At 40.3% G+C, this 26,524-nt stretch overlaps 1 protein-coding gene across 1 annotated transcript in view; it reads right to left on the minus strand.

Moving 5' to 3' along the window:
* The window catches only part of LOC149172983 (mRNA export factor GLE1-like), a 197,409-nt gene that overhangs the window by 80,977 nt on the left and 89,908 nt on the right, over positions 1-26,524 (minus strand). Inside the window, exons 2-3 of the mRNA XM_089426532.1 lie at positions 19,125-19,206; positions 6,357-6,443 (exon numbers count right to left, since the gene is read on the minus strand). Of these exons, the coding sequence (XP_089282658.1) occupies positions 6,357-6,443; positions 19,125-19,206 (169 nt within the window). The remainder of the gene's footprint in view (positions 1-6,356; positions 6,444-19,124; positions 19,207-26,524) is intronic.

The following is a 26,524-nucleotide window of genomic DNA, read 5'->3' on the forward strand; positions in this document are numbered from 1 at the left end:
AGTGCCAAAGAGACAGCGCAGAGCCTGGGAAGGCTAACGCAGAGGCAGCTGGGACTTATGCAGAGGCTGAAGAGGCCAATGTGCGTGACGCAGAGGGTCAGAGGGCTGACGTAGAGAGCCAAGAGGCTGACGCAGAGGCATCAGTAGTTGCGCAGAGGTTAGCAGAGCTAGCGCAGAGCCAAGAGGCAGCGTTGGGTGATTTTCGTGGGGAAGACTAAGTGTTGGTGAGCTGAGAGGGTGACGCAATCCCTATCAGAATGACGCATAGCAGTGGAGAAGCTTGGAGCAGCTTTCGTTGTCTAGCTAAGGAGTTGTCGCAGTTGTTGTGGGACCGTTCATCCGGTGATTGATCAGTCGAAATATTTGTCTTCAAGGAGAGGTATTACTGCCGAGGACATTCTCTGTTGGGTGAGCCATTTCCAGCACCCTAGTTGTAGTCAAAAACTGCATAATAATAAAACCCTCATGGCTGCTACACCGATTTTCCCGCATTGGGTTTTTCCAAGGACAATTGTCCAAAAATAACGGTGTCCCTTGTGTGTTTGTCTCAGTTATTTCAGTTGTTGATCTGTATACGTGTTAAGGTTGCATTTGTGTTTATTTTCGATATTTATATTTATAAATAACTTGTTAATGGAAAGAATAAGTAGGAGAAAATAAACTAGATAATGCAGTAGGGATTTCTGACGTGTCAGACTTAGAAATTTCAACATGGTATCAGAGCATTGCAGATCATAGGAGGACTCAAGGCACTAGCAATAATCTAAAGAATTGCAACAGTAACATTTGTCCTGAGAGACAACATTGTTCCAGAGCAGAAGCAATGGAGAAGAAGTGACGCAGAGGTCCTACATCATCATTTCGAGCCAGGAGGAAGGTCAGCACAAAGGCAGAGAGGGGCAAATCAGACCTACATAGTGCCCGGTCATCTTTCTCAGCCAGGAAGGATTGAAGATGTGGCCAGGAGGAGCGGATTCTGCCGTTGTCGGGATTGCGCGGAGCCTGAAAGGCTCAATTTCTTCAGTTGTCGGGGCTTGGGGCGCTGTGGGTAGATTGTGATTGAGAAGCTGGTGGGGTGTTGGTTATGTCAGAACAGAACAATACCTAACGAGATGGAACCAAGGTAGAAGGAGTCGCTACATTCACGGATTTATAGTCAAGAAATTCAGATCTGAGTTGCAGTTGCAAGGAGGATTGGAGAGGAGCGGCTCGGCAGTTGGCCAGAGGATTTCCAGGAGGGAAATGAGATCTTAGAGGGAGATTACCAAGAGGGAAGTCAAAACTCAGAGGGAGTCCAGAAGAGAAGCTAAAATGGCAGTGAACGGACTAAGGGATCAGGGAAGGTTGGATGGGGCTTCCAACTTTGTCATCTGGAAGGCCAGGATCCTAGCAATCCTGGATCAACATCGCATCAAGGACTTTGCCTTGAGAACCATGGCTATCCCAGTCGACCTAGTAGAGAATGAGAAGTATGAGGATGCAATGGTGAGGGCGAAGTGCATGATCCTAGAGGGGTCAAAGATCATGTCATACCACATATTACTGAAAAGAACACAACAAAGGAAATGTCGAATACTTTGAAGAACTTGGATTAGGGCATTTCCGTGCAGCGGAAGATGCTATTGGAGAATTAGCTACGGTCGTATCAGATGCAGAAGAGAGAGAAAATAGATCCATTCCTTCTCAAGTTGCAAGAGATTCATGACCAGCTTACTTCTATCGAGTCTACACTGGATCCAGAATTTATGGTTAGCACTGCCATGAATGCAGTTTCCAAGGAGTGGGAGACATTTGTCCAAAGTATCTTGGGCAAGGCCACTCTTCCAGGATGGGAGGAGATGTGGGAAGATCTTCGCCAAGAAGAGATTAGGCGGATGACCAAGGTAGGGAGTAGTGGCAAGGGAGGTCGAATCAAGAAAGAGGAGGAGGAGGATGCAACTCTAGCATCTGCAGAACAATAAGGGAAGAGGAAGAAGAAGGATATCTCCAAGGTCAAATGCTTCCATTGTGGGGAACTAGGGCATTATGCATCCCAGTGTCCTAGGAAGAAAAACAAGGGAGAGGCTTTCGATTCTAAGGCAGCTCCAGCTAAGGCAGAGAAAGAGGTCGAGACTGATGACGTGCCATGAGTGCTCATGCACCTCTAGAAAAGAGGTGGGGAGACATCGAGTTGTATTCAAGAGCACTACATACTAGGGGCAAGATCCTTGAGGTGCCCAAACTCTTGGATCATATCCAGCTACAAGAGCCCTTAACAACAGTAGCAGAATGACAGGGGTCGAGTGGAGCAAAGTGTAGTGGAGAAACAAGACAGTGCTTGAGTGCAGAAATCTGAGGAAGCACAGTGAAGGTTGCAACAGTACGAGAGGCACAGAGGTGTATGCAGCAGCACAGTAACAACAGAGGGAGCACAGGATAGCAGCAGAGGCAGCTTCAGTTTCACGACGCTTCCAGAGTAACTGGGATGTCAGTATTTGGGAGAAGTCAGTTACCTACTTCTCGGTAGTTGAGTTGCAGTGCAGCAGTTAGAAGTCGTAGTGCTAGGGGCAGCATGGGCAGCATATTGAGAGGGACTTGCAGTACAGATGTAGCAGTGGCAGTGGCAATGTCATGGGAAACAGTACAAGAAGCAGCAGTGCAGATGATGTGAGGCAGCAAGCCAAGCATCAACACAGGTACCGGTGCGAACGATCAGTGTGATGTGTCAACAGTGAAGCATTACTAGAGCGCATTCCTCGCTAAGAGGGAGTTTTGATTTGTGGTAGCATCAGATGTGCTCTAGCCATGAAAATTCGTGGAGAGGCTAAGGCACATAAGATCTCCAAGATCCAGAAATCGTTTGGGGAAATTCCCCCCGATTGGAGAGATATTAAAATAATTAATATTTTTAATGGCGTTCCTAAGTCTAAACTTGGGAAAAATAAAATATTAATGGGTATTATTATAAACTGGGTGAGAATGTTTTAAATGACATGGATCAAGGCAAATCTATTCTTAGTAGTTGATTAGGGACTTAATCTCGATCGTTGAAGACTCAATAGGAAAAGTATAAGAGGAAGCATGAGGGTCAGTTGGAGGTACTCCATATTGATCAATCAGTTCGAATTTCTGGAGCGGGGTTTTGCTGAGAGAATCGAAACAGCGATCTATTGTAGCAAGGGGCAGTTCGGCACGAGGCCGAGAATACATAGTAGAGAGGTAGAGATAGTGCTAGAGAGACAACGCAGAGCCTGGAAAGGCTGACGCAGAGGTAGCTAGGACTTACACAAAGGCTGAAGAGGCCAACGTGGGTGACGCAAAGGGTTAGAGGGCTGACACATAGAGCCAAGAGGCCGACATAGAGGCATCAATAGCTGCACAGAGGCTAGCAGAGCTGACGTAGGGCCAAGAGGTAGCGCTGGGTGATTTTTGTGGGCAGACTAAGTGCTGGTGAGCTGAGAGAGTGACGCAGTCCCTATCAGAGTGATGCATAGTAGTGGAGAAGCTTGGAGCAGCTTTCGTTGTCCAGCTAAGGAGCTGCCACAATTGTTGTAGGATCATTCATCCGGTGATTGATCAACTGAAATATCTGTCTCCGAGGAGAGGTATTACTGCTGAGGACATTCTCTGTTTGGTGAGCCATTTCTAGCACCCTAGTTGTATTCAGAAACTACATAATAATAAAAACCTCATATGTATTGCACTGGTTTTACCGCATTGGGTTTTTCCGAGACGATTGTCCAAAAATAACAGTGTCCCTTGTGTGTTTGTCTCAATGATTTCAGTTGTTGATCTGTATGTGCTAAGGCTGCATTTGTGTTTATTTTCGGTATTTATATTTATAAATAACTTGTTAATGAAAAGAACAAGTAGGAGAAAATAAACCAGATAATGCAGTAGGGATTTCTAATGTGTCAGACTTAGAAATTTCAACACTAGAAATTCTACCCCCAGAAGTGTTCAGAAAATTTTGCAAAATTAATCCTAGCCTCCTCTCACCAAACCCCCAAAAACCCAGAAAGGGTTTGGGTTGAATCCACTGACACCTAGTGACCCCCAACAAGTGCGAAATGCTCAATTCGGCCAAAAAACGCCCCACAATTTTGATTCTACTGAATTAGTGTCAAATCCACCGTTGAAAATTTCCCCACACTCTTCTACAAATTTATCTTTGGAAGCCTAGCCTTTTCCCAACCCCTTGTTCCAAGAATCAACTCTCTCAGTGCCTGCACAGGCTATGTCCAGGTGACTCTACGTACTGCTAGAATTGACAAATTCGGCCCACAAAATAATGTTGATCTCAGCCCTGCAAATCCACTACAGAATCATCGACATCAATAGAGAAAACCACCTACAAAATAGTTGGAACTCCAACCTACAATAATTGATCTTCCAATGAGCAACTCGAACTGCCTCTATGCCCCGGGAGTGTGCAACTGAGTGAATACCCACAATAAAGCTCTATGGAAATACTGAATTGGACTCTCCAAATTGCCTCGCAAGGGAGACACTCGAAGTTCTCTGAAATGAGGGTGGAATTCTGGCTCGGAAATTCCTTGTGCTGAACAAGACAGGTTGTCTTGGCCAAGCAGCTCAAGGGAACTAATTGTTGAATTATCAAATGACCAAGGATAATCCACAAAATGAATCCATCCTCCTTTTATAATTTTTCCTCATGCTTCTAGACTCATTTTTAATATTATTTTAATGGTGGGGGCCATTTTCCACTAACTTAATTTTGTCTTCATTTTAATAAAATAATAATTTGCCGCTATTCTCCAATAAACTAATACTAGCCACCTTTCTCCAATAATATTTGCCCCATTTGAATTAATATTACTAAAATTCAGCAAAATTCCTTAGTGACTCTCATGCTCACAAAATTGGGGATATTACATTTAGGTTCAAAGAGATGCACCTCATGTTGGATGCTTTCCTTTAAATTTCCCATAAATATGTCTAACAAGTTATTCTTTGAAATGTTTTTTACTTTGACACTGAGCTTTTGGAATTGTTGAATGTGCTCTACAACTAGACCTTTTTGTCAAAGATTTACAAATTGAGTAAAGAACATGTTGCTCTTAATATCCCCATAATGTGTTATCAATTCCTCTATTAAAAGGACCAAGATATAAAAAAAAAAAAAAAAACAACTACTTTTACAAAGCCATTGATACTATACATGGTGGTCTTGTTCTAGAAATATGGATACAATATTTATCTTTTATAAGGATGCCACTTGTTGTAGATCAAAGTATTGCTTAATCTGAAATACCATGTTACATGATCATTATCATCAAATTTCCTCATATCAATCTAAGGATTGTAGCAGTTCCTTGTTGCTAACTTGAAGCCCTATTGATGTGGATCTTGGATTGAAAATTCATGATTATGGCTCTGTGATTCAAAATTTGTGCTCTCCAATTGTGATAGCATACCCCCCATATGAGATTGACTCTCAACAACATGCTTCTCCTTAAGTTCACGATGTCCTTGGATCTCCACATCCCTTTTACGAAGCCTTCTCCAAGAGAGGATCTTCCATGGCAATCATGGATTTTTATATTTCTTCCTTATTTTCATTCATCTTTATAAATTATTTCTATTCCTTATTTTTATTCATCTTTCTTTTCCACCTTTCTTTTAAGCTTTTCTTAAGAGGAATCCACCCTTTTCAACATACTACCATCCATTTGATCAAATTTCTTCTCTAATTGAGATAACCTAAATTATATTCCTCACTTTCTTCATGAGTCCGGGATGGACCTTCAGTAGATTTACTTGGTGTAGTAGATTTCTTTGGAGGCATGTTGGAAAATAATAATAGTCCACATCTTTATTACAACGAAAAAAGAGATCCTCTAATGAACAGTTAGGTCACTAGTAAGTTAAATAACCTTAATTTGGAGAATATCAGAATGGTTGAAGCTTTATTGATATATCTTTGAGTTTTTAGACCTTCTGGATTTGAAAATTTATTTTGTAATGTTCTGATATGTAATTTTTGCAATTCCACAGCTGTGAACTAAATCTGATGTGTCATCTGAAATATATAGTAACTTTCCCAAAACTAGTGAATATTAAACCCATAAGTCTAACATCCCCTTGATTAATGTTCAGCTATTTCATGTAGAGAACACATTTTGTGTTGATTCAATATGATTTATGCAGGAAATAAGAAAATGGTCATTATTCATAGCAATAGCATTTAACAATAGGAACGTTACAACGGCACCTCATATTTTTTGACGCCATGCATTAAGCTTTTTCGTTTCAAGCAAAGCAAATTGTGAATTGAATTAACTGGAATAACTGAACTATAAACCTACAGTACTATAAACAACTGTAAAAAATGCATTCAAGAGAATTATAAATACCTGTGAAGTAACAAGAACAATCACACGTGCCAAGGCAAATGCAATAGAATTCAAGCTAAGCGTTTGTGTTTCACACTGAGAAACAGCCTGCATTTCAAATTGCAAAACACGCAACTAAGAATTTTATAAGACATGTGAAAAATAAGTTATAGACAACACCTAACATATCAACAAATTTATGTTCTATGCTTAAAGGATACATCACAAAGGCCCACAGATACTGGCTCCTATCCATATTCCTCAAAATTTGACAAGATTCAACCTAAGTTATCAGGATTCGGATCCAGATCTGGATCCGGATATGGATCTGCCAGTTTTATGAAAAGCCAGGATCTGGAAACGGCAAGTACAAGCAAATATAAAATATTTTAAAATTTTTAATATTTAAATTTATATAAATATAAAAATAAAAACGTATGCTAATTTTTAAATATATAATTTTGACATACAATAAATAATTCTTATTGTATCATTTATAAATATGAATTAAACATTAATTAGATTTACATAAAAATAAAAAAACTTATCTGAATTTTTAAATATATACTTCATTATAATACTTTAAAAATAGTTATTAAGTTAATTATAATATAATTTATGCATCATTTATAAATATTTAAACACTAATTATTAGTTATAATTATTTATATTAAGCAAATTATTAAACTTATTTTAGAAAAAATACCTTTTAAACTCGAAAATAAACTTTTAAATTGATTAAAATATAAACTTACCTTTTAAACTTTAAAATATCTTCTAAATGATGATGATGATGGTTAACGTCCACTGAGACCAAACTTTGGTCTATCGGACCTAAAGAAACAAATTATTTAGTTTGATTTAAGATTTTATTCCTATGCTCAAAAAGCTTGGAGAGAAGCCTCCCGAGCTCACTATAATTTTGACATCGTAAAAGGCTAGGAAGGTCAGTGTTGCGACAAAGATTATGAAACTGAGATCTAATGTGGTTGTACGCGGGGCACTCTAAGAGGAAGTGGTTTTCATCCTCGATGTTCCTATTCTCACAGAGATGGCAGATCCTTTCCATCCATGGTGTTTTAGGAACTGCCCAACGACCTGTTTCACTATGGAGCTCATGAGAGTTCGTTCTAATCTTCGCTATATTAATTTTCTTCTTTGAGCTAGTTAAAATAGAGAGATACTTCTGATCTTCTAGGGTGGGGTTGATGACCTTCTTATAATAACTTAATTTTCTTTTAGCTACTAAATCTTTCTCACACCACATTTTTTCTTTGAACTTAGAAGTGACAATATTTTTAATGTTATTAATGAGTAGATTATAATCTTCACGTCACATGAGTAGATTATAAATATGAGTAGATTATAATCTTCACGTCACATGTATTAAAATGTATTAAAGGTTATTAAAGTTTGTAATATGCCATTGTATTAAAGTTTATAATATGGTCAACATAGAAATAATAAATTGTGGCCCGCCATCTTAATCTGTCTCTCATCATTCGCATCATTGACTTGCATTAAGTTTATAATGTCTTGTATTAAAGTTTATAATATGTTTAACATAAAAATAATAAATTTTATGTCGCCCAACAACTCCCTAGTTTATTTTCACGGAGGGATTCATTAATCGATTTCTTATCATTCGATTGACTTGCATTGAATTTTCTGTTTTGGAATTTTGTGTTGAAGTACGTTGACGGTTTTCTACCCACAGACAAAAGATGGGCAGAAAATGAAATAAAATGATATTTTAACGTCCACGAGACTAAAAATAGTCTATGGGACCATTAGTTCCCTGCTTTTTGCAATTCAATCCTTTTCTTATTCAAATTGATGATGTGCTGGCCCAACCTTCCAACAATCCCCTCGCTGAAAAGACAATGCCAAGAAACTGATGCTAACATATTCCCATTTCTTTCTCTAGCGTCTTTGAAAGCATCAAATTCCAAAATGAGATGTTTTTCCAATTCCACTGCCCCAAAGGTGCAAAATGTACATACCCGTTCTTCCCGAGCTTCTTTAGGCCTTTTCCACCATCCTGTTTCAAACTGAAGTTGATGTGAGTTGGTTCTTAATTGAGCAATAAGAACCTTTGCCCTCCATGGAATGCTAGCTCCAATGAACTCTTTTTGTTGTAGATCACACGTAGGGTTGAATTCCTCAATGTAGTACTTTTTCTTTCTACTCAACTCTTTTTCCCACACCCGTTTATGAAACTTCTCCATAACAAAATTCCTTAGCTCCTTGCTATTTGTGGGACAGGCATTGAGGTAGATATTCCATTTTTTCATCCATGTGTAGTTTTGTTTCATCCATATTCTCTTTCTTTCACTCATGCCTTCATTGAAGATAACATTAGGCCATCTACCTACTCCCATTTGCTCAATTCTCTTTAAATATCTTATGAGCCGCACCATACCAATTGCTTCAATGGGAGTTGCTCCTGTTTCAGTCAACATTATATAATAAGGTACTGAACTTTTTATTTTGAACTTGCTCATGATCAAGCATTTTTGGATTTTCTCAATTTGTTTCCATTTTGAGACGGGGGTGCTGCTAGCCCACAATTCACACCCATATAGCATCACTGGACAAACTAGGAGTCCAAAAACCACTTTAGTCGTTTTGAAGAGCATATAATGCTTTCCACCCTCCTAAAATTCTCTTCTTTCTGCAGTCCTCCCAATTAATTTTGTTATTCAAATCAATCCCGAGGTACTTGTACTCATTTACTTCTTCAAGAATGTTGCCTTCAAAGAAGAACGTATGTTGCCATAGAGAAAATCATTATTTTGGTCTTGCTAGTATTGACCTGCATCCCCATTGCTCTACAATAATGCTCAAGGGCATATAGGTGCATTTTCAATCCATGGGCCGATTTAGAAATCAATACAAGATCATCAGCATATAAAAAAATCTTTATCACAAACTCCACCAACCGAACACCATCTCCACCTTGCAGATTTAGCCACTCTTCCAGTTTATCAATATATAAACCAAAAAGAGTAGGGGATAGCGGGCAACCTTAATTGACTCCAATGTCACTTCTAAAGCTTTCTGCAATACTTGTTGAGGTTCTAATTTTGACTTTCGCCTCTTCATAAAGTCTATGGATAGCGGCTCTATAATGCAAAGGAATTTCAAGTTCTTCCATTCTACGCCAAAACTTATCTCTAGGGACTGTGTCAAATGCGTTTTTGAAGTCAACAATCCGGGGATCTGCAAATACAACCATTAAGCCTGACGGATCCGGTAACATAGGATTCAACCATGAAAAAATAAATATTCCTCTCAGGCATGAAAATGGAAAAGGTATGTTATAACAACAATTATAGCTATGTCCTACTCCAAATAAGAGAAATGATCTCAACTCAACCAGAGGATATAAGAATACCCCTAATTCAGACGATAAAGGCCTCAGTAAAAATGGGGAGCAATACATGTAAAGATAAGGGCTATTGGCTACTACGTGAAATTGATAACATAATTAACTTTCACTTTCTCGTGCTTCAGCTTAAACATAACACATCATTGAAATCTTAATCAGTTAAATTTCAAACTTAACAATTGAGGAATATAACAAAAAATCACTTTCAGTGGGTAGCAATATAAAAGCATAATGCACATCAACTATTGGATTTGTTGATTTGGGGTAGCATCGAATGTGCTCCAACCATGAAATTTGGTGGAGAGGTTGGGGCACATGAGATCTCCAATACCCAGAAAAGGTTTGGGCAGATTCTAAACAGATCAGAAGATATTAAAATAATTAATATTTTTAATGGAGTCCCTAAGTCTAAACTTAGGGAAAATAAAATATTAATGTGTATTAATATGAATCTGTGTTAGAATGGTCCAAAAGACATGGATCAAGCCAGATATAATCTTAGCCGTTGATTAGGGACTTAATCTCGGCCGTTGAGATGTCAACAAGAAAAGTATAAGAGGAGGCTTGAGGGTCACACCAGATGATCAATCATTCTATTCTCTAGCGCTGGGTTTGCTAAGAGAGATAGAATCAGTGATCGGGAGAACAGCTGAGGGGCATTGAGTACAGAGCAACAGAGAAGGCAGAGATTGTGTCGGGAGAGCAACGCATCAGCCAAGGAGGGTAGAGCCAGCAAGGGCTCACACATGGGTATGCAGACGCAGCCAAGTGCTACACAGAGCACCAGAGGGGCCAACATAGCTGACGCAGAGGCTCCCAGAGCTGACACAGGGCCTCCTAGGGCTGATGCAGGCCTAGAAAGGCTGACGCAGGGCCAACGTGGGACAGAGAGGGGCTGACGCAGTCCAGATTGGGCAGATGCTGGGGTTGCAGGAGCAGTTTTGTGCTGAGGAACTGCCGGAAGGATTTTCCGCGTTTTCAACCAGGAGATTTCCCTCAAACTCTGAGGTATAGCTGCTAAGGAAATTCTCTGTTGGGTAGGCCAGTTTCGGCACCCAGATTGTACTCTAATATTGCTTAATAAGAAAACCGTCAATAAGCTGCACCCATTTTCCTGCATTGGGTATTTCCGGGGACATTGGTCAAAAAATAATGGTGTCATGTGGTGTGTTTGTTCTTGTTTCTTTTAGTTGTTGATCTGTACTATGTTGAGCATGCACTGGTATTTATTTTTTAGTATTTACTTTGTAAATAACTTGTTAAAGAAAAATAACAAGTAGGTAGGAATAAATCAGAAAAAGTGCATGAAGGATTTCTAAACTAAGTAAACTTAGAAACTTCAACATGGTATCAGAGCATGATTGCAGATCACAGGAGGACTAAAATACATCAGCCGAGCGGAGCAATAGCAGCAGAAAACAGCTGTCCCAATGTGACAGAAGTTGTTTCTAGCAATGCAGAAGCCAAGAAGTGTGACGCAGAGCTAGCCAGAGCCACGGAGAAGAAGCCGGGAGCTGCGCAAAGCCTCAAAGAGGCCAGCGTTGCTGATGCAGAGGGCCAGAGGGCTGACGCAAAGGGCCAGAGGGCTGACAGAGGGCATCCCAGGGCTGACGCAAACCCATCTGGGGTGATGTAGAGCTAGCGTGAGGCAGAGAGGGGCTATTGCAGTTCAAAGAGAGGCAATTGCTGGAGTCTAGAAGGCTGTAGAAATATTGCAGAGTGGAGCTAGTGAGATACTGTAGTCAGAACAGTACCTGACAGAGTAGGGCCAAAGGAGTTGTTACCGAGGGTTTCTAGCCAAGGAACCTAGATCAGCAATGCAGTTGCACAAGACAATCAGAGTAGGGGGCATCTCGACAAGCGGCAGAAGGATTTTGAGGAGGGAAATCAAGACTCAGAGGGAGTCCATAAGAGAACTTCCAAATGGGAAGTAGAGACTCAGAGGAGTCAAACAAAGAACTTCTAGGAGGGAAGCAAAGGAGCGTCATGGCACTACACGGGGTAAGAGACCAGGATAGACTGGACGAAGCATTGAACTTCGCAGTCTGGAAGGCCAAAATCTTATCAGTGCTTGACAGGAATCGTGTCAAGAACTTTGCCTTGAAGGTTATAGCTATCCCAGTCGACCCCAATGATAACGACAAGTACGAAGAGGCGATGGCAATGGCCAAGTGCATTATCCTTGAGGCGATGGCGATGGCCAAGTGAATTATCCTTGACGGGGTCAAGGATCATGTGGTACCACATATAGCCGAGAAGGAAACGGTAGTTGAGATGTGGGAGGCTCTCAAGAACCTGTACCAGCATACTTCTGTGCAGAGAAGAATGTTGCTCGAGAACCAGATGATGTTGAAGTTTCTAATTTTACTTAGTTAGAAACCCTCGATGCACCTTATCTGATTTATTCCTACTTACTTGTTATTTTCCTTAACAAGTTATTTACAGTGTAAATATTGAAAATAAACACTAGTGCATGCTCAACATACTACAGATTAGCAACTAAAAGAAACAGAAACAAACACGCCATATGACACCATTATTTTTGGACTAATGTCCCTGGAAAAACCCAATGTGGGAAACCCGGTGCAGCTATCTGAGGGTTTTCTTATTAAGCAATATCAAAGTACAATCTGGATGCCAAAACTTGCCTACCCAACAGAGAATTTCCTTGCCAGTAATACCTCTCAGTTTCTAACAAATGTTCTGGCTGAAACCCCGAATAATTCTTCTGACATCTACTCAGCACAAATCTACCCTAGAAACCCTAGTGTCAGCCTCTCTCTAGACTGCGCCAGCCCCTCTCTGCCTCACGCTGGCCTTGCGTCACCCCAGATGGGTCTGCGTCAGCCCTCGGAAGCCTTGCGTCAGCCCTCTGGCCCTCTGCGTTAGCAACACTAGCCTCTCTGAGGCTCTGCACAGCTCCCGACTACCTCTGTGTGGCCCTGCGTGAGCCCTCGCTGGCTCTGTGTCACTCTCCTTGGCAACTGCGTTTCTCTCCCAGCACTATCTCTGCCTCGTTGTCTCTCTATACTCAAATGCCCCTCTGCAGCATCTCCAGATCACTAATTCTATCTCTCTTAGCAAATCCCGCTCTAGAGAATAGAATGATTGATCACTCTGGTGTGTCCTCCAAGTGACCCTCAAGCCTCCTCTTATACTTTTCCTGTTGACAGATCAACGGCCGAGATTAAGTCCCCAATCAACAGCTAAGATTAGATCTGGCTTGATCCTTGTCTTTTGGACCATTCTAACACAGATTCATATTAATACACATTAATATTTTACTTTCCCTAAGTTTAGACTTAGGGACTCCATAAAAAAATATTAATTATTTTAATATCTTCTAATCTATTTAGAATCTGCCAAACCTTTTCTCGGTATTGGAGATCTCATGTGCCCCAACCTCTCCACCAAATTTCGTGGCTAGAACACATCCAATGCTACCCGAAATCAACACTCCCCCTTAGCAACCACTGTGCTCTAGCAATACTCCTCACTGAGTATTACTCTGATCATCCGGCATCGGTACCTGTGCTTATGCTAGGCCTTCCTCCCCAACATCCTCTGCACTGCTGTATCCTATACTGTTGCGCTGCCCATGGTTCTGCCACTGCCACTGCTGCATCTGTACAATAGCTCCCTCTGCATTCGTGTTGTTGCTGGTCCTTTCTCCCAACACTACATCTGCACTGCACCTCCTCTCATCATGTTGCATCGTGCTGCCCACTGCTGCACTACAACTCAGTTACTGAGAAGTAAGTAACTGATCTCCCAATCTGACCTCCCTATTGGGCTAGAGACACCCATTGATGTTGAAGCTCCCTCTGCCACTAGCAAGTACTCACTCTTTGACCTCTGCGCTATTACAACAACTCCCTGCATCTCGCACCATTGCACACCTCTCTGTGCCATCCTGCACTGGTGAAACGCTCCTGTGCCACTTGCACAGCTGCAGCCTCCTCTTTGGCGCTCCATCTGCATCTATCTCTACCCGCACCAGCCAGTCCTGCTACTTCTCTTCGGTGCTCTCGTAGCAAGGTCTAATACAAGAGCCTGGGTACCTCGAGGATCCTACCCCTCATTGCCTGTAGTCCGCCTGACTACAGCTCGATGTCTCCACACTTCCGCTCAAGTGGTGCGTGTGCACTCATGGCACAGTCATCGTCTGTCAAAACTTCCTTCTCTGCCCGTGCTGGCGTTGCCTTAGTCTCAGAAGACTCTCCCTTACTCCTCTTCCTTGGACACTGGGTCGCATAATGACCCAGCTCCCCACAGTGGAAGCACTTGATCTTGGAGAGATCCTTCTTCTTCCGCTTCTCCTGCTTTCCCTCAGATGCTAGGGCCACGTCTTCCTCCTCCTGCTTGACTTTGATCCCCTTGCTGCTGCTACCCATCTTCGACTGCCGTCTGATCTCTTCCTGGCGAAGAGCTGCCCACATCTCGTCCCAAGGTGGAAGTGTCCCTCTGCCCAGTATACTCTGGACAAATACCTCCCAGTCTTCTGAGACAGCATTCAGGGCTGTCCTCACCATCAGCTCCTGATCCAGTGTTGCCCCTATAGCAATCAACTGATCTCGGATCTCATTCAGTCCTCTAAGGAAGGTGTCAATCGGTTCTCCCTTCTTCATCTAATACGACCTCAACTGATTCTCAAGTAGCATTCTTCTCTGCACAGAAGTATGCTGGTACAGCTTCTTGAGAGCCTCCCACATCTCAAATGTCGTTTCCTTCTCGGCTATGTGTGGTACTACATGATCCTTGACCCCATCAAGGATAATGCTCTTGGCCCTTGCCATCGCTTCCTCGTACTTGTCATTATCATTGGGGTCGACTGGGATAGCTATTACCTTCAAGGCGAAGTTCTTGACACGATTCCTGTCAAGTACGGATAAGATTTTGGCCTTCCAGACTGCGAAGTTCGATGCTCCGTCCAGTCTATCCTGGTCTCTTACTCCATGTAGTGCCATGATGCTCCTCTGGCCTTGCTCTGTCAGGTACTATTCTGACTACAATGCTTCACTAGCTTCACTTTGCAATATTCCCACAGCCTTCTAAACCCCAACAACCTGAAGGTGAGAGCTCCTAGGCTTTGCGCAATCCCGGAACCGGCAAATCGGCCTCCTCAGCCAACTGCGTCAACCTTCCCAGCGATTGCGTGGCTCTGCATGAGGCTCCCTTTGCCTCAGCTTTTGCGCTGCCTCTTCTCGGCTCACACTTGATGACGTACTACGTCACCCTTCCCTTGTTGTTGCTCTGCTAGAAACAACTTCTGTCACCTCGGAACCGATTTTTTCTGCTACTATTGCTCCGCTTGGCTAATGTCCTTAGTCCTCCTGTGATCTGCAATCATGCTCTGATACCATGTTGAAGTTTCTAAGTTTACTTAGTTACAAACCCTCGATGCACTTTATCTAATTTATTCCTACCTACTTGTTATTTTCCTTAACAAGTTATTTACAATGTAAATACTGAAAATAAACACTAATGCATGCTCAACATATTGCAGATCAACAACTAAAAGAAACAGAAACAAACACGCCATATGACACCATTATTTTTGGACTAATGTCCTTGGAAAAACCCAATGTGGGAAAACCGGTGCAGCTATCTGAGGGTTTTCTTATTAAACAATATCAAAGTACAATCTGGGTGCCGAAACTGGCCTACCCAACAGGTAATTTCCTTGGCAGTAATACCTCCCAGTTTCTAACAAATCTTCTGGCTGAAACCCCGGATAATCCTTTCGGCAGCTACTCATTACAAATTTGCCCCAGAAACCCTAGCATCAGCCTCTCTCTGGACTACGTTAGCCCCTCTCTGCCTCACGTTGGCCCTGCATCAGCCCTGGGAAGGCCTCTGGCCCTCTGTATTAGCAACGCTGGCCTCTCTGAGGCTCTGCGCAGCTCCCGGCTGCCTCTGTGTGGCCCTGCATGAGCCCTGGCTGGCTCTGCGTCACTCTCCTTGGCTACTGCATTGCTCTCCCGGCACTATCTCTGCTTCACTATCTCTCTGTACTCAAATGCCCCTCAGCAGCATCTCCCAATCACTAATTCTATCTCTCTTAGCAAACCCTGCTCTAGAGAATAGAATGACTGATCACTCTGGTGTGTTCTCCAAGTGACCCTCAAGCCTCCTCTTATACTTTTCCTGTTGACATATCAATGGCCGAGATTAAGTCCCCAATCAACAGCTAAGATTAGATCTGGCTTGATCCTTGTCTTTTGGACCATTCTATCACAGATTCATATTAATACACATTAATATTTTATTTTCCCTAAGTTTAGACTTGGGGACTCCATAAAAAAATATTAATTACTTTAATATCTCCTAATATGTTTGGAATCTGCCCAAAACTTTTCTGGGTATTGGAGATCTCATGTGCCCCAACCTTTCCACCAAATTTCGTGGCTAGAGCACATCCGATGCTACCCCAAATCAACAGATGAGGTTGTATCAGATGAAGAAAGGTCAATCTATTGACACCTTCCTCGAAGGACTGAATGAGATCCGAGACCAGTTGACTGCTATAGGAGCGACACCAGATCAGGAACTTATGGTGAGGACAGCCCTGAATGTTGTCTCAGAAGATTGGGAAGTGTTTGTCCAGAGTATCCTGGGCAGAGGGACTCTCCCACCTTGGGACGAGATGTGGGTAACTCTTTGCCAGGAAGAGATCAGACGGCAGTCAAAGACAGGTAGCAGCAGCAAAGGGATCAAGGTCAAGCAGGAGGAGGAGGATGTGTCCCTAGCATCTAAGGGAAAGCAGGAGAAGCGGAAGAAGAAAGATCTCTCCAAGATCAAGTGCTTCCACTGTGGGGAGATGGTTCATTATGCGATCCAGTGCCCAAGGAAGAAGAGAAAGGGAGAGTCTTTCAAGACTAAGGCAGCGCCAGCATGTGCAGAGAAGGAAGTTTTGATAGACGATGACTGTGCCATGAGTGCACACGCACCACTTGAGCCGAAGTGGGGAGACATCGAGTTGTAGTCAAGCGGACTACAAGCGATGAGGGGCAGGGTCCTTGAGGTACACAGTGTCTTGGATTAGACCTTGCTATCGGAGCTCCGACGAGGAGTTGTAGGATTGGCCGAGTGGGTAGAGACAGATGCAGATAGAGTGGCAAAGAGAGCTATAGTGCAGGAGTCCCGAGACAGCGCAGAGCTAGTAGGCTGCAGCAGTGCAAGAGGCACATGAGTGTTGCACCAGTGCAGGAAGCCACAGAGAGGTGTGCAATGGTGTGAGATGCAGGGAGTTGCTGCAGCAGCACAGAGGTCAGAGAGGGAGCACTTGTCAGCAAGAGAGGGAGCTTCAGCATCAGTGGGTGTTTCTAGCCCTACAAGGGAGGTCAGTTGGGAGATCAGTTACTTACTTCTCAGTATCTGAGTTGCAGTGCAGCAGTGCGCAGCACGATGCAGCATGATGAGAGGAGATGCAGTGCTGGGAGAAAGGACCATCAACAGCACAGAAGCAGAGGGAGTTGTCGTGTAGATGCAGTAATGGTAGTGGCAGAACCATGGGCAACAGTACAGGAGGCAGCAATGCAGGAAGGCCTAGCATCAGCACATGTACCGATGCCGGATGATCAGAGTAATACTCAGTGAGGAGTATTGCTAGAGCACAGTCCTCGCTAAGAGGGAGTGTTGATTTGGGGTAGCATCGGATGTGCCTCAGCCACGAAATTTGGTGGAGAGGTTGGGGCACATGAGATCTCCAATACCCAGAAAGAGATTGGGCAGATTCTAAATAGATCAAGAGATATTAAGATAATTAATATTTTTAATGGAGTCCCTAAGTCTAAACTTAGGGAAAATAAAATATTAATGTGTATTAATATGAATCTGTGTTAGAATGGTCCAAAAGACATGGATCAAGCCAGATCTAATCTTAGCCGTTGATTAGGGACTTATTCTCGACCGTTGAGATGTCAACGAGAAAAGTATAAGAGGAGGCTTGAGGGTCACTTGGAAAATACACCAGATGATCAATCATTCTATTCTCTAGAGCGGGGTTTGCTAAGAGAGATAGAATCAGTGATCGGGAGAGAAGTTGAGGGGCATTGAGTACAGAGAAACAGAGACGGCAGAGATTGTGTCAGGAGAGCAGTGCAGCAGCGAAGGAGGGTGACGCAGAGCCAGCAAGGGCTCACACAAGGCCACGCAGAGGCAGCCAAGTGTTGCACAGAGCACCAGGGGGCCAGCATAGCTGATGCAGAGACTCCCAGAGCTGACGCAGGGCCTCCTGGGGCCGACGCAGGGCCAGCGTGGGACAAAGAGGGTCTGACGCAGTCCAAATTGGGCAGACGCTAGGGTTGCAGGAGCAGTTTTGTGCTGAGGAACTGCCGGAAGGATTTTCTGGGGTTTCAGCTAGGAGATTTCCCTCAAACTGTGAGGTACTACTGCCAAGGAAATTCTCTGTTGGGTAGGTCAGTTTCGGCACCCAGATTGTACTCTGATATTGCTTAATAAGAAAACCCTCAAATAGCTGCACTGGTTTTCCCACATTGGGTTTTTCGGGGGACATTGGTCCAAAAATAATGGTTTCATGCACTGTTGATAATATCGGCGATATATCGGCGATATTCGGAAATATCGCGATATTTTCGGCAAAACGATATATCGCCGAGAAAATATCGCGATATTTTCTGTTTTGAAAATATCGGCAAATATCGGCAAATATCGGAAAATATCGGCAAAATATCGCGATATTTTGAAAATATCGGCAAAATATCGGCTATATTTAAAAATTTGAAAAAATTATTTTTTATGCTTGCCGATTTTTGCCGATATTTTGCCGATATTTTTGCCGATATTGCCGATAAGATATTTTCTGGACCCTCGCCGATATTTTCCCGATACCGATATTATCAACACTGGTTTCATGTGGTGTGTTTGTTCTTGTTTCTTTTAGTTGTTGATCTGTTATATGTTGAGCATGCACTGCTGTTTATTTTTCAGTATTTACTTTGTCAATAACTTGTTTAAGAAAAATAACAAGTAGGTAAGAATAAATCGGAAAAAGTGCATGAAGGGTTTCTAAACTAAGTAAACTTAGAAACTTCAACAGGATTGATATGGATAGACTAAGAGGTGTCCACCCGGGTTCAGCAGAGATGAACATAAAGTTCCCCAGATTGAAATTTAGAAGATCAACTGTCAAACGATAACTTATAAAGTTATAATACTCGAATACAAAAAAAGATTATATGATTCAGATCACAGAGGTTCCCCAAAATGACTTTTATGTTTAATTAAATATCGACTTTTGAGAAAGATAGGGCGATTAAAGATAACTCCATCTACAACAAAAGGAAGATTCCAACCCCCAAAAATATAAATGGTATGCAATCAAATAAACACCATGCAGCATAGCAATCGTAGAAAAGTGATACAAAGACTAATACCTTCACAGCAAAGCCTGTAAGTAGTATACACTGAGGAACATGAGGATCAGTGATCATTTTCAACAATTCAGTTGATTTAGCCCTGTACAAACAAACAGATAGAGAAGATATATTTATGTAAACGAAAAAATGAATATTCACAAGGGATATAAAGCTATAAGAAAAAGGATTCATATGATTTTAACAGCACAAGTGCCTAGGAATGCAGCAGGATTAATGTGGCAGACAAAGGTTTTATTATTAGTTGTCTACGTTGTTAGATACATGCTATAATTGTTATATAATTACTTAGGGCATTTTTCTAATATTGTAAAGTAATCATGTCATAATAATGGCTTCATTATTGAAGTTATCAAAAAATTAGGCACATGGGAGTTACCTAATGTAACTAACAAGGATCTCCCCCATTTTACTATGCATTAAGACATTACACTTGAATGAATATCCAAGTATATCTTCTCTCTGCTCTTGTCTTGTATATTTTAGCTGTGTATGTGTGTGTTTTATCTGACATGCTATCAGATTGACGGATGAAGAAAAGCTGGGAAGGAACTGAAGGAGCCAAGGAACTGCAGCAGAGAGAGAGCTACAGAGGGCCCTGTGTTACACACAAATAATTAGGCAGAAGATAGTGCAAACGAGAGCGAGGGCTAGTAAACTTGAAGGTATTAAATTTATAGTTCAAAATCAATATTTATACAAGTTCTTTTTTTGAGGCGAAAGAAGAAGAAAAGGGCTTTCATTGTTTGCATGAATTTCAAGGCTGTAGACAGACATCACATATTTCAAGGTGTGCAACAGGCCTGAAAAAAATCCCAAGGACAGAAAAAGGCAGACAAACCTGCAGCACAACTCTGATTGTGTAGGTACAAGTCTATTGTGTATATCTTGACAATGGACATCATAGCTACACGAGTTTCAAGGGTGTTAGTTCTTGTTGCTTCGAGCATGTTCTCGAGAAGATTTCCTTCATCTCCCAGAAAATTAAGCTTTGCTATATTCTGGGAGCTTCTATTTTAGATTGTTGATGGACTAAAGATTAGCCATCATTTCTTTCATCCCCAAAAATTTCAGTTTTATTTGTGTAGTTGATTAATTGACTAGTGATTACTTATTCGTCACCAGTGAGTTGTTTGCATTTAATAATGACTTCAAATTTGAGAGAATACTCTCTCTCCTGGTGCACCTCACTCCTCATGCACAGTGTGCCTTATCTAGAGAGGAAAAGTCAATCTACTCGAGTCTGCATCATGAACATTAGTGAAACTTCAATGAGAAAATCTCCCATTTAGGTTGACCATATTGGTATAGCCCATGTGTCAGTGTAGGAGAGTTAAGTTTGGCCGCTTGGATGGTTGAGATGAGAGGGCAAGTTTACTTGAGAGAACTCAAGCAAGTGGAGCACTACCTTCCTAGGGAATCACTCTTGTATTATATGAATGTAATCATTCTTTCATTGTTAATGAGAAAATTATTTCCTGCCACTACAGATTTTTGAGCTTGCTGGTTTTGATTTTCAGCAACAGTATTTGATCCCACATTCAGATATGTTGCATCTCTAATCCCAATCTACACTTCCACCATGTTTATTCTTGAAAAGGAAATACCATAATAGAGTGATCCATACCTAAAAAGACATAAGGACCTATGAGAGTCCGAATGATTTTGTATGCCTATGAAGGGTGGATTTACCATGTGAAAGGCTGCTGATTTATTTTGGCTGAATTACTTTAACTAAGATATGATCCAAAGCACTGTAGGAAATTGGAATGGCAAACTCCAGCGTGTCATGTCTCAGGGAATGTGACCGATAAGCGGGGGCTTGAAGCGAACAATGTTCCTTCTTCAGATTAATTATTCCAAAAGACTTGGAATATAAAGATATCCATGAGGATATAAATATTATATATTAAATGTATGAGTAAGAAATGATACAATGAGAGTGAGAGGCTTTCTTATATACCAAGCAGGTGTCTCTTCATGGAGAGTCATGTCTCATTTAGACATGACTCTTCAACCTAATTACTAACTAACTAATCATAAGCAGGTGTCTCTTCATGGAGAGTCATGTCTCATTTAGACATGACTCTTCAACCTAATTACTAATTAACTAATCATTATTTATGATTATTATCATTTACAATATTTTACATTATTTTCTATATGTTTATTCATAACATTGCCTTCCTCCTCAAAAAGCTTTGTCCTCAAAGCTTGTCGATGAAGAAGGCTTGATCTCTTTTTTGGTTTCGAATGTCTTCTCGTCTCAGAACAATCATCTTCGTCGATACAAGTTGATATGATCTTCTAAGTGACAAACAAAACTGTCGCACTGAGAAGGGATCAGACTATCCTAGATTAATCTTCTGTGAAATATTTTGATCACTAGAATTTTGTAACAACTTGTCATCATAGGACTGAATTGAGGTTACATCACTATTCTCTGGAACAACAGTTTGTTGTTTCTGGTCCGAATGGTCCCGATACATAGTCGATAGGGAGCTTTTTGGGTTTGACTTTCCCTTATTAACTGTGTGGAGATTTTTTTATTTACTTCAGGTGACGACGTTGTTGAGTTGGTTACAGAACCTTCACTTGGGGTGTTTATCATCTTAACTGCAACATCTAAGTGTGTCTTTTCTTCAACTAGTTTGCATTCTTCTTGAGTTATGATATTCATTCGATCGGTATTCATTCCCTTATCTTCAACTTGGATTGTTACGACCGGAAATTTCGATACTTCTTCTTGAGTAAATTGTTCAAACCTGTCTTTTAATGCTTTCTTATCATCCTTAAGTTTCTTAATTTGAGTGAGTAGACTTTGATTATGGTTTCTTAGACATAAAAGTTCTTTGGTTCTGATTCATCAACCTTATTTTCAATGTTTTGACTCTTGAGTTTTTCATCTTCTAGATCTCTGATTTGTTCTAATAATTTTTTATTAAGGTTCTTTAAACGTAAATTTTCATCTTCTTGTTTTGATAAGTGCTTCTTGAGTTTTTTCTTTGTGAACTTAGTCTTATTCACTTGTGCAAGTAATTTTTCGATGTGGTCCTTGAGACGAGATATTTCTTCATCCTTTTCCATTACTTCCTTGTAATGCATATCCACAAGATTTTTATGTCCCTGTTGTAATGCTTCATTGTTTTGTCGAAGTTTGGCTATTTCGCCTTTCTCTTGATCTTCTAGCTGCAATTTCTTGGTACACTGGGCTACATCGTTTTGTAGGAGTGATGATGGGCTTTCAACTTGTAATGTGGATTCTGTTTTCTTCATTTCCTTATTAAAATCAGCTTGTTGTTGCTATATATTGCCATTAATTGTTTCATATCTCTTGCTAATGATTGTTTTTCTATATCACTTAGACATTCAACAAAGGTAAGAGTTTTGTAACATTTTATGCAAACAATGTTTTGATTTCTAAATGACTCTTGACAATTAGGATATCCTTCTGAACAAAAAGGACATTTTGAAAAGTAGCCCATATTTTTTCTTCAAAACCTTCAAAACTTTATTATTCCTTCAGACTTTAGTATTAATCCTTAACAAATTCTCCTTTTATGCTTTTTGACTTGGAATTTCCCTTCACTCTTCTTACTTCAACTTTCTTTTTACTTCAAAACTTCTTCGTTCAATAGTCCTCTTTACTATATATTTTTCCTTTTTATAATGTATCTTATTGCGAATAAAAATCTTTTTTTTTATTATTACTCCTTTTTAATTTCAAGAAATTCCTATGAATCTTCTCCTTTCCTTTTTTAATACCTTATACCCTTTTTTTTCAACAAAATAGCCTAGAATCTCTTTTTTCTTAACAAAATAGCCTAGAATCTCTTTTTTTTAAACAAAATAGCCTAGAAAAGAAATCTCTTTGTGAAATCTCCCCTTCTTTACTTCGAATTGATTTTTTTTTTTTGAATATATTTTCACATATTGTAACGACTAGATGAATATATATAAATTTGTAAGTTAATTGGGTTGGAAAGCCATGATATTCCCTAAATGGTTGCAACGTTTCTAAATTTTTGTGGTGCCTTCAAGGTCAGTTTACACCACCTTATACCATGATGTCCACCTTAATCGAATCTTTCTTCACCCTGTGCTAAGTAGCATTCATGCTCCAAGTGTTATGTAATCAGAATTAGCTAATGGTGATTCAAAAAATTTTCTTTAAGCTTGGAATTAATAATGACGGATACCCTGCAACACTAGCCGCTGGATAAACAGATGTTGAAATGCACACAATAGCTTGTAAAATGGTTGGCTTGGGTATAGACCAAATTTATCACACTAACGACTAATAAGTGGGTGCTATAATGCATACGGATTGGATTGTATGGTTGGGACCTCGTCCAGGCGACTTCGACTACCAGTAATTTAAATAATATTTTTTTATTGTGTTCTTTTTAAGTCACTTTCGTATGGATGGGTTCAACTACAGGTGTATGCTACAGCGTTGTTGGCCCGTTGATTGTTGGTCAGCGGATGGACATGAGCCAATTGATTGGATTTGGTGACAGCGTGGGAGGAATTAACCAAATCCGGTGGCGGCAGCTTTTGAGAGCGATGGTGGCTTTGTTGGCTGAAAGATAGCGTCAAACGGTGTGGATGAGGCGGATGCTATCGGTCCGGGGAAACTGAAGTATGGACAGTGGTTGGGTGGCGATCAGTTGGTCGTATCTGGCGATTGTCCCTCAACTATCAATGGCGGCATGGTTTGTCTGTTATCTACAGCGGTAAGCCAAAATGTACTGACCAGACAGTGGTAGAGTGCGGGCTTCTAGTGTTGCAGCTACGTGGAGTAGTGGTGATTTTGTGCAACAGCACTCTTTGGTGATGGTCCGTCAGCAGCTATATATTTTTTTATAAATGTAAATTTCTTTTTTATATATAGTTTCTTTATATAATTCGTTTTTTTTTTATTAAGTATAAATTTCTTTTATTTTCATTATTATATTTTTTTTTTCTTTTTTCTTTTGTACACCTTTTTGTTTTTATTTTTTTAATATGATTTTTAATTAATTAATACTTTTCTTTTAAATAATGGCCAAAGGCCTGATTGGCGATATGAAGAAACTCCTACTTTTTGTAGTGAAACGATTCAAACTTGACAACAACAATGTTGACGAAAGATTGTTGGCCAAGGGCCTGGTGATTAGCCAACGTGGCTCTGATACCAAATGAAGCAAACAATGTTCTTTTTTCAGATTAATTATTCCAGAACACTTGGAATATAAAGATATCCATGAAGATACAAATATTATATATTAAATGTATGGATAAGAAACGATACAATGAGAGTGAGAGGCTTGCTTATATACCAGGCAAGTGTCTTTTCATGGAGAGTTATGTCTCATTTAGACATGACTCTTCAACCTAATTACTAATTAACTAATCATTATTTATGATTATTATCATTTACATTATTTTACATTATTTCTTATATATTTATTCATAACAGGGCTTTTCTATTCTTGTGCTCATAAACATCTTCTCAGAGTAGTCAAGACTCCGAACTGAAACCAGAACAAAACTAGTTTGTACCAAAACTAAGAACTAGACCAGAAATAGTTAAACAATAAACAAAAAAAATATTCAAAATTTCTTTTATACAATATATATATACCAAAATCATTAGACACCAAATACAAAAAAATTGCTCATTTATATTGCATGTAAAGGTACAAATAGTAAAAATACATCATGATATAAGTTCTAAGATACATTAAATTAATGTTCTAAAGGAGCACACTTAAAAACTCAAGCTTTAAATGGACCCAACAGTCCAAAATTTGCCATCCTACAATCAAATGAGTAGATAGACTATCTTAACTCTAGCTCATTAGAACACCAAGGTTGAGTTCAAGTATTTGATGTTTTCTTTCTCTTGGTGAATGGCCCCAATAGCTATTTTCATTTCATGTTTTAAATTAGTTGGCATCCCTAGACAACCGATGGATTTCAATTTTCAATCAATTGGCACTGTTATCTCCGAGAAATTCCTAAACTCAATGTTAGAAATCAAGCCACTGTCCCCTGACTTGATTTCTCTCGCTTGGAAGCTAAGTTGCATGAAACGAGGAAACGGAAACGAGTTTCCGAAACGACAAGCGAAACGAAACACGACCTCCCCAAATTTTGGAAACGGGGAAACGCGAATATATATATATATATATATATATATATATATATATATATATTAAAAATATTTAAAAATTATTATTATATATATGTGCAATCATAAAGCATGAATGATACATTTACATTATATGATTATAATTTATTACATTTAAACATTAAGATTAAATTTATATCACATTTACTCATGAGTCATGAATGATCACATAATGAAAATAAAAATATAGGAAAATCCAAAATCAGCCTTTATTTATATTAGTATATGAGGCTGCAAGTACAATAAAGACTATAAGGCTGCAAGAACTATAGAGACAAGTCACAAAAGACTAATCCTCATCATAACAATCCTCATAAAAAATAGAAGCAGCACAATGCTCAACAGTGGATGGTAGTGCTGAAGAAGATGATGCACCAATTCCACTATCAGATTCGGCCTCAATATTCAGGGCAGCAAGAGAGAGATCCAAATCAGGATTTTCTGCATCCACATCCCATTCCTTAGAAGGACCACTATTGTATTCTGGACCCCTACGAGATGCAAGGCGAAGGTTGGAGTGCACATAAACAAGATCCTCTGCTTTCTGTGAGCCCAACCTATTGCGCTTCACAGAATGAATAAAACCATAAGTGCTCCAATTCCTTTCTGCTGATGAAGAGCTTGCCACTTGTGAAAGAATACGAATGGCAAGGTTTTGCAAATGTACACCATTTGCTCCATGACAAATCCACCACCTAACTGGATTCATGGTGCTTCTCTCCTCCAAAGCTGATATATCTGCATAATCATCTATTCCTGCAGCAAAACTGGCAAATTCCTCCTTTACCTCCCTATGTAGATGAGAAGGAAACATTCTCATTAGGGCTTTTTTCACCCCAGTAGCCACCTCTCTATCCTTATGGGGTGCCTTCCTCTTCCCATTGCTTTTAGCAATAAGCTCCTCATCATAAAATTTGGGGTTCAAAGCATGTGCTAAAGTGTGCAATGGTGTATTGAAATTGTTCCACCTATCAACAATGATTTTCTTGATCAAACCAGCAAAATGATCATCAACAAACAAAAGTTGTGGAGACTCCTGCGAAATGATTTCCATAGTTTTCTCAACCATGGAATCCATGCCATCATATACCTCTCCCAAGAAAGGTTGGTCAGTGTCAGTACTCCGGAGAAGCTCAAATGCAAGGGTTGTGAACTTTAGCAAGAAATCTACCTTGCTCCACCAATCCTCATCAAGGCACAATCTACACACCATAGATCCCCGCTC

This window comes from Pinus tabuliformis, chromosome 4_2 (genome assembly GCF_031772625.1).
Source record: "Pinus tabuliformis cultivar Carrire ecotype Pingquan chromosome 4_2, CPIR1, whole genome shotgun sequence".
Lineage (NCBI taxonomy): Eukaryota > Viridiplantae > Streptophyta > Pinopsida > Pinales > Pinaceae > Pinus > Pinus tabuliformis.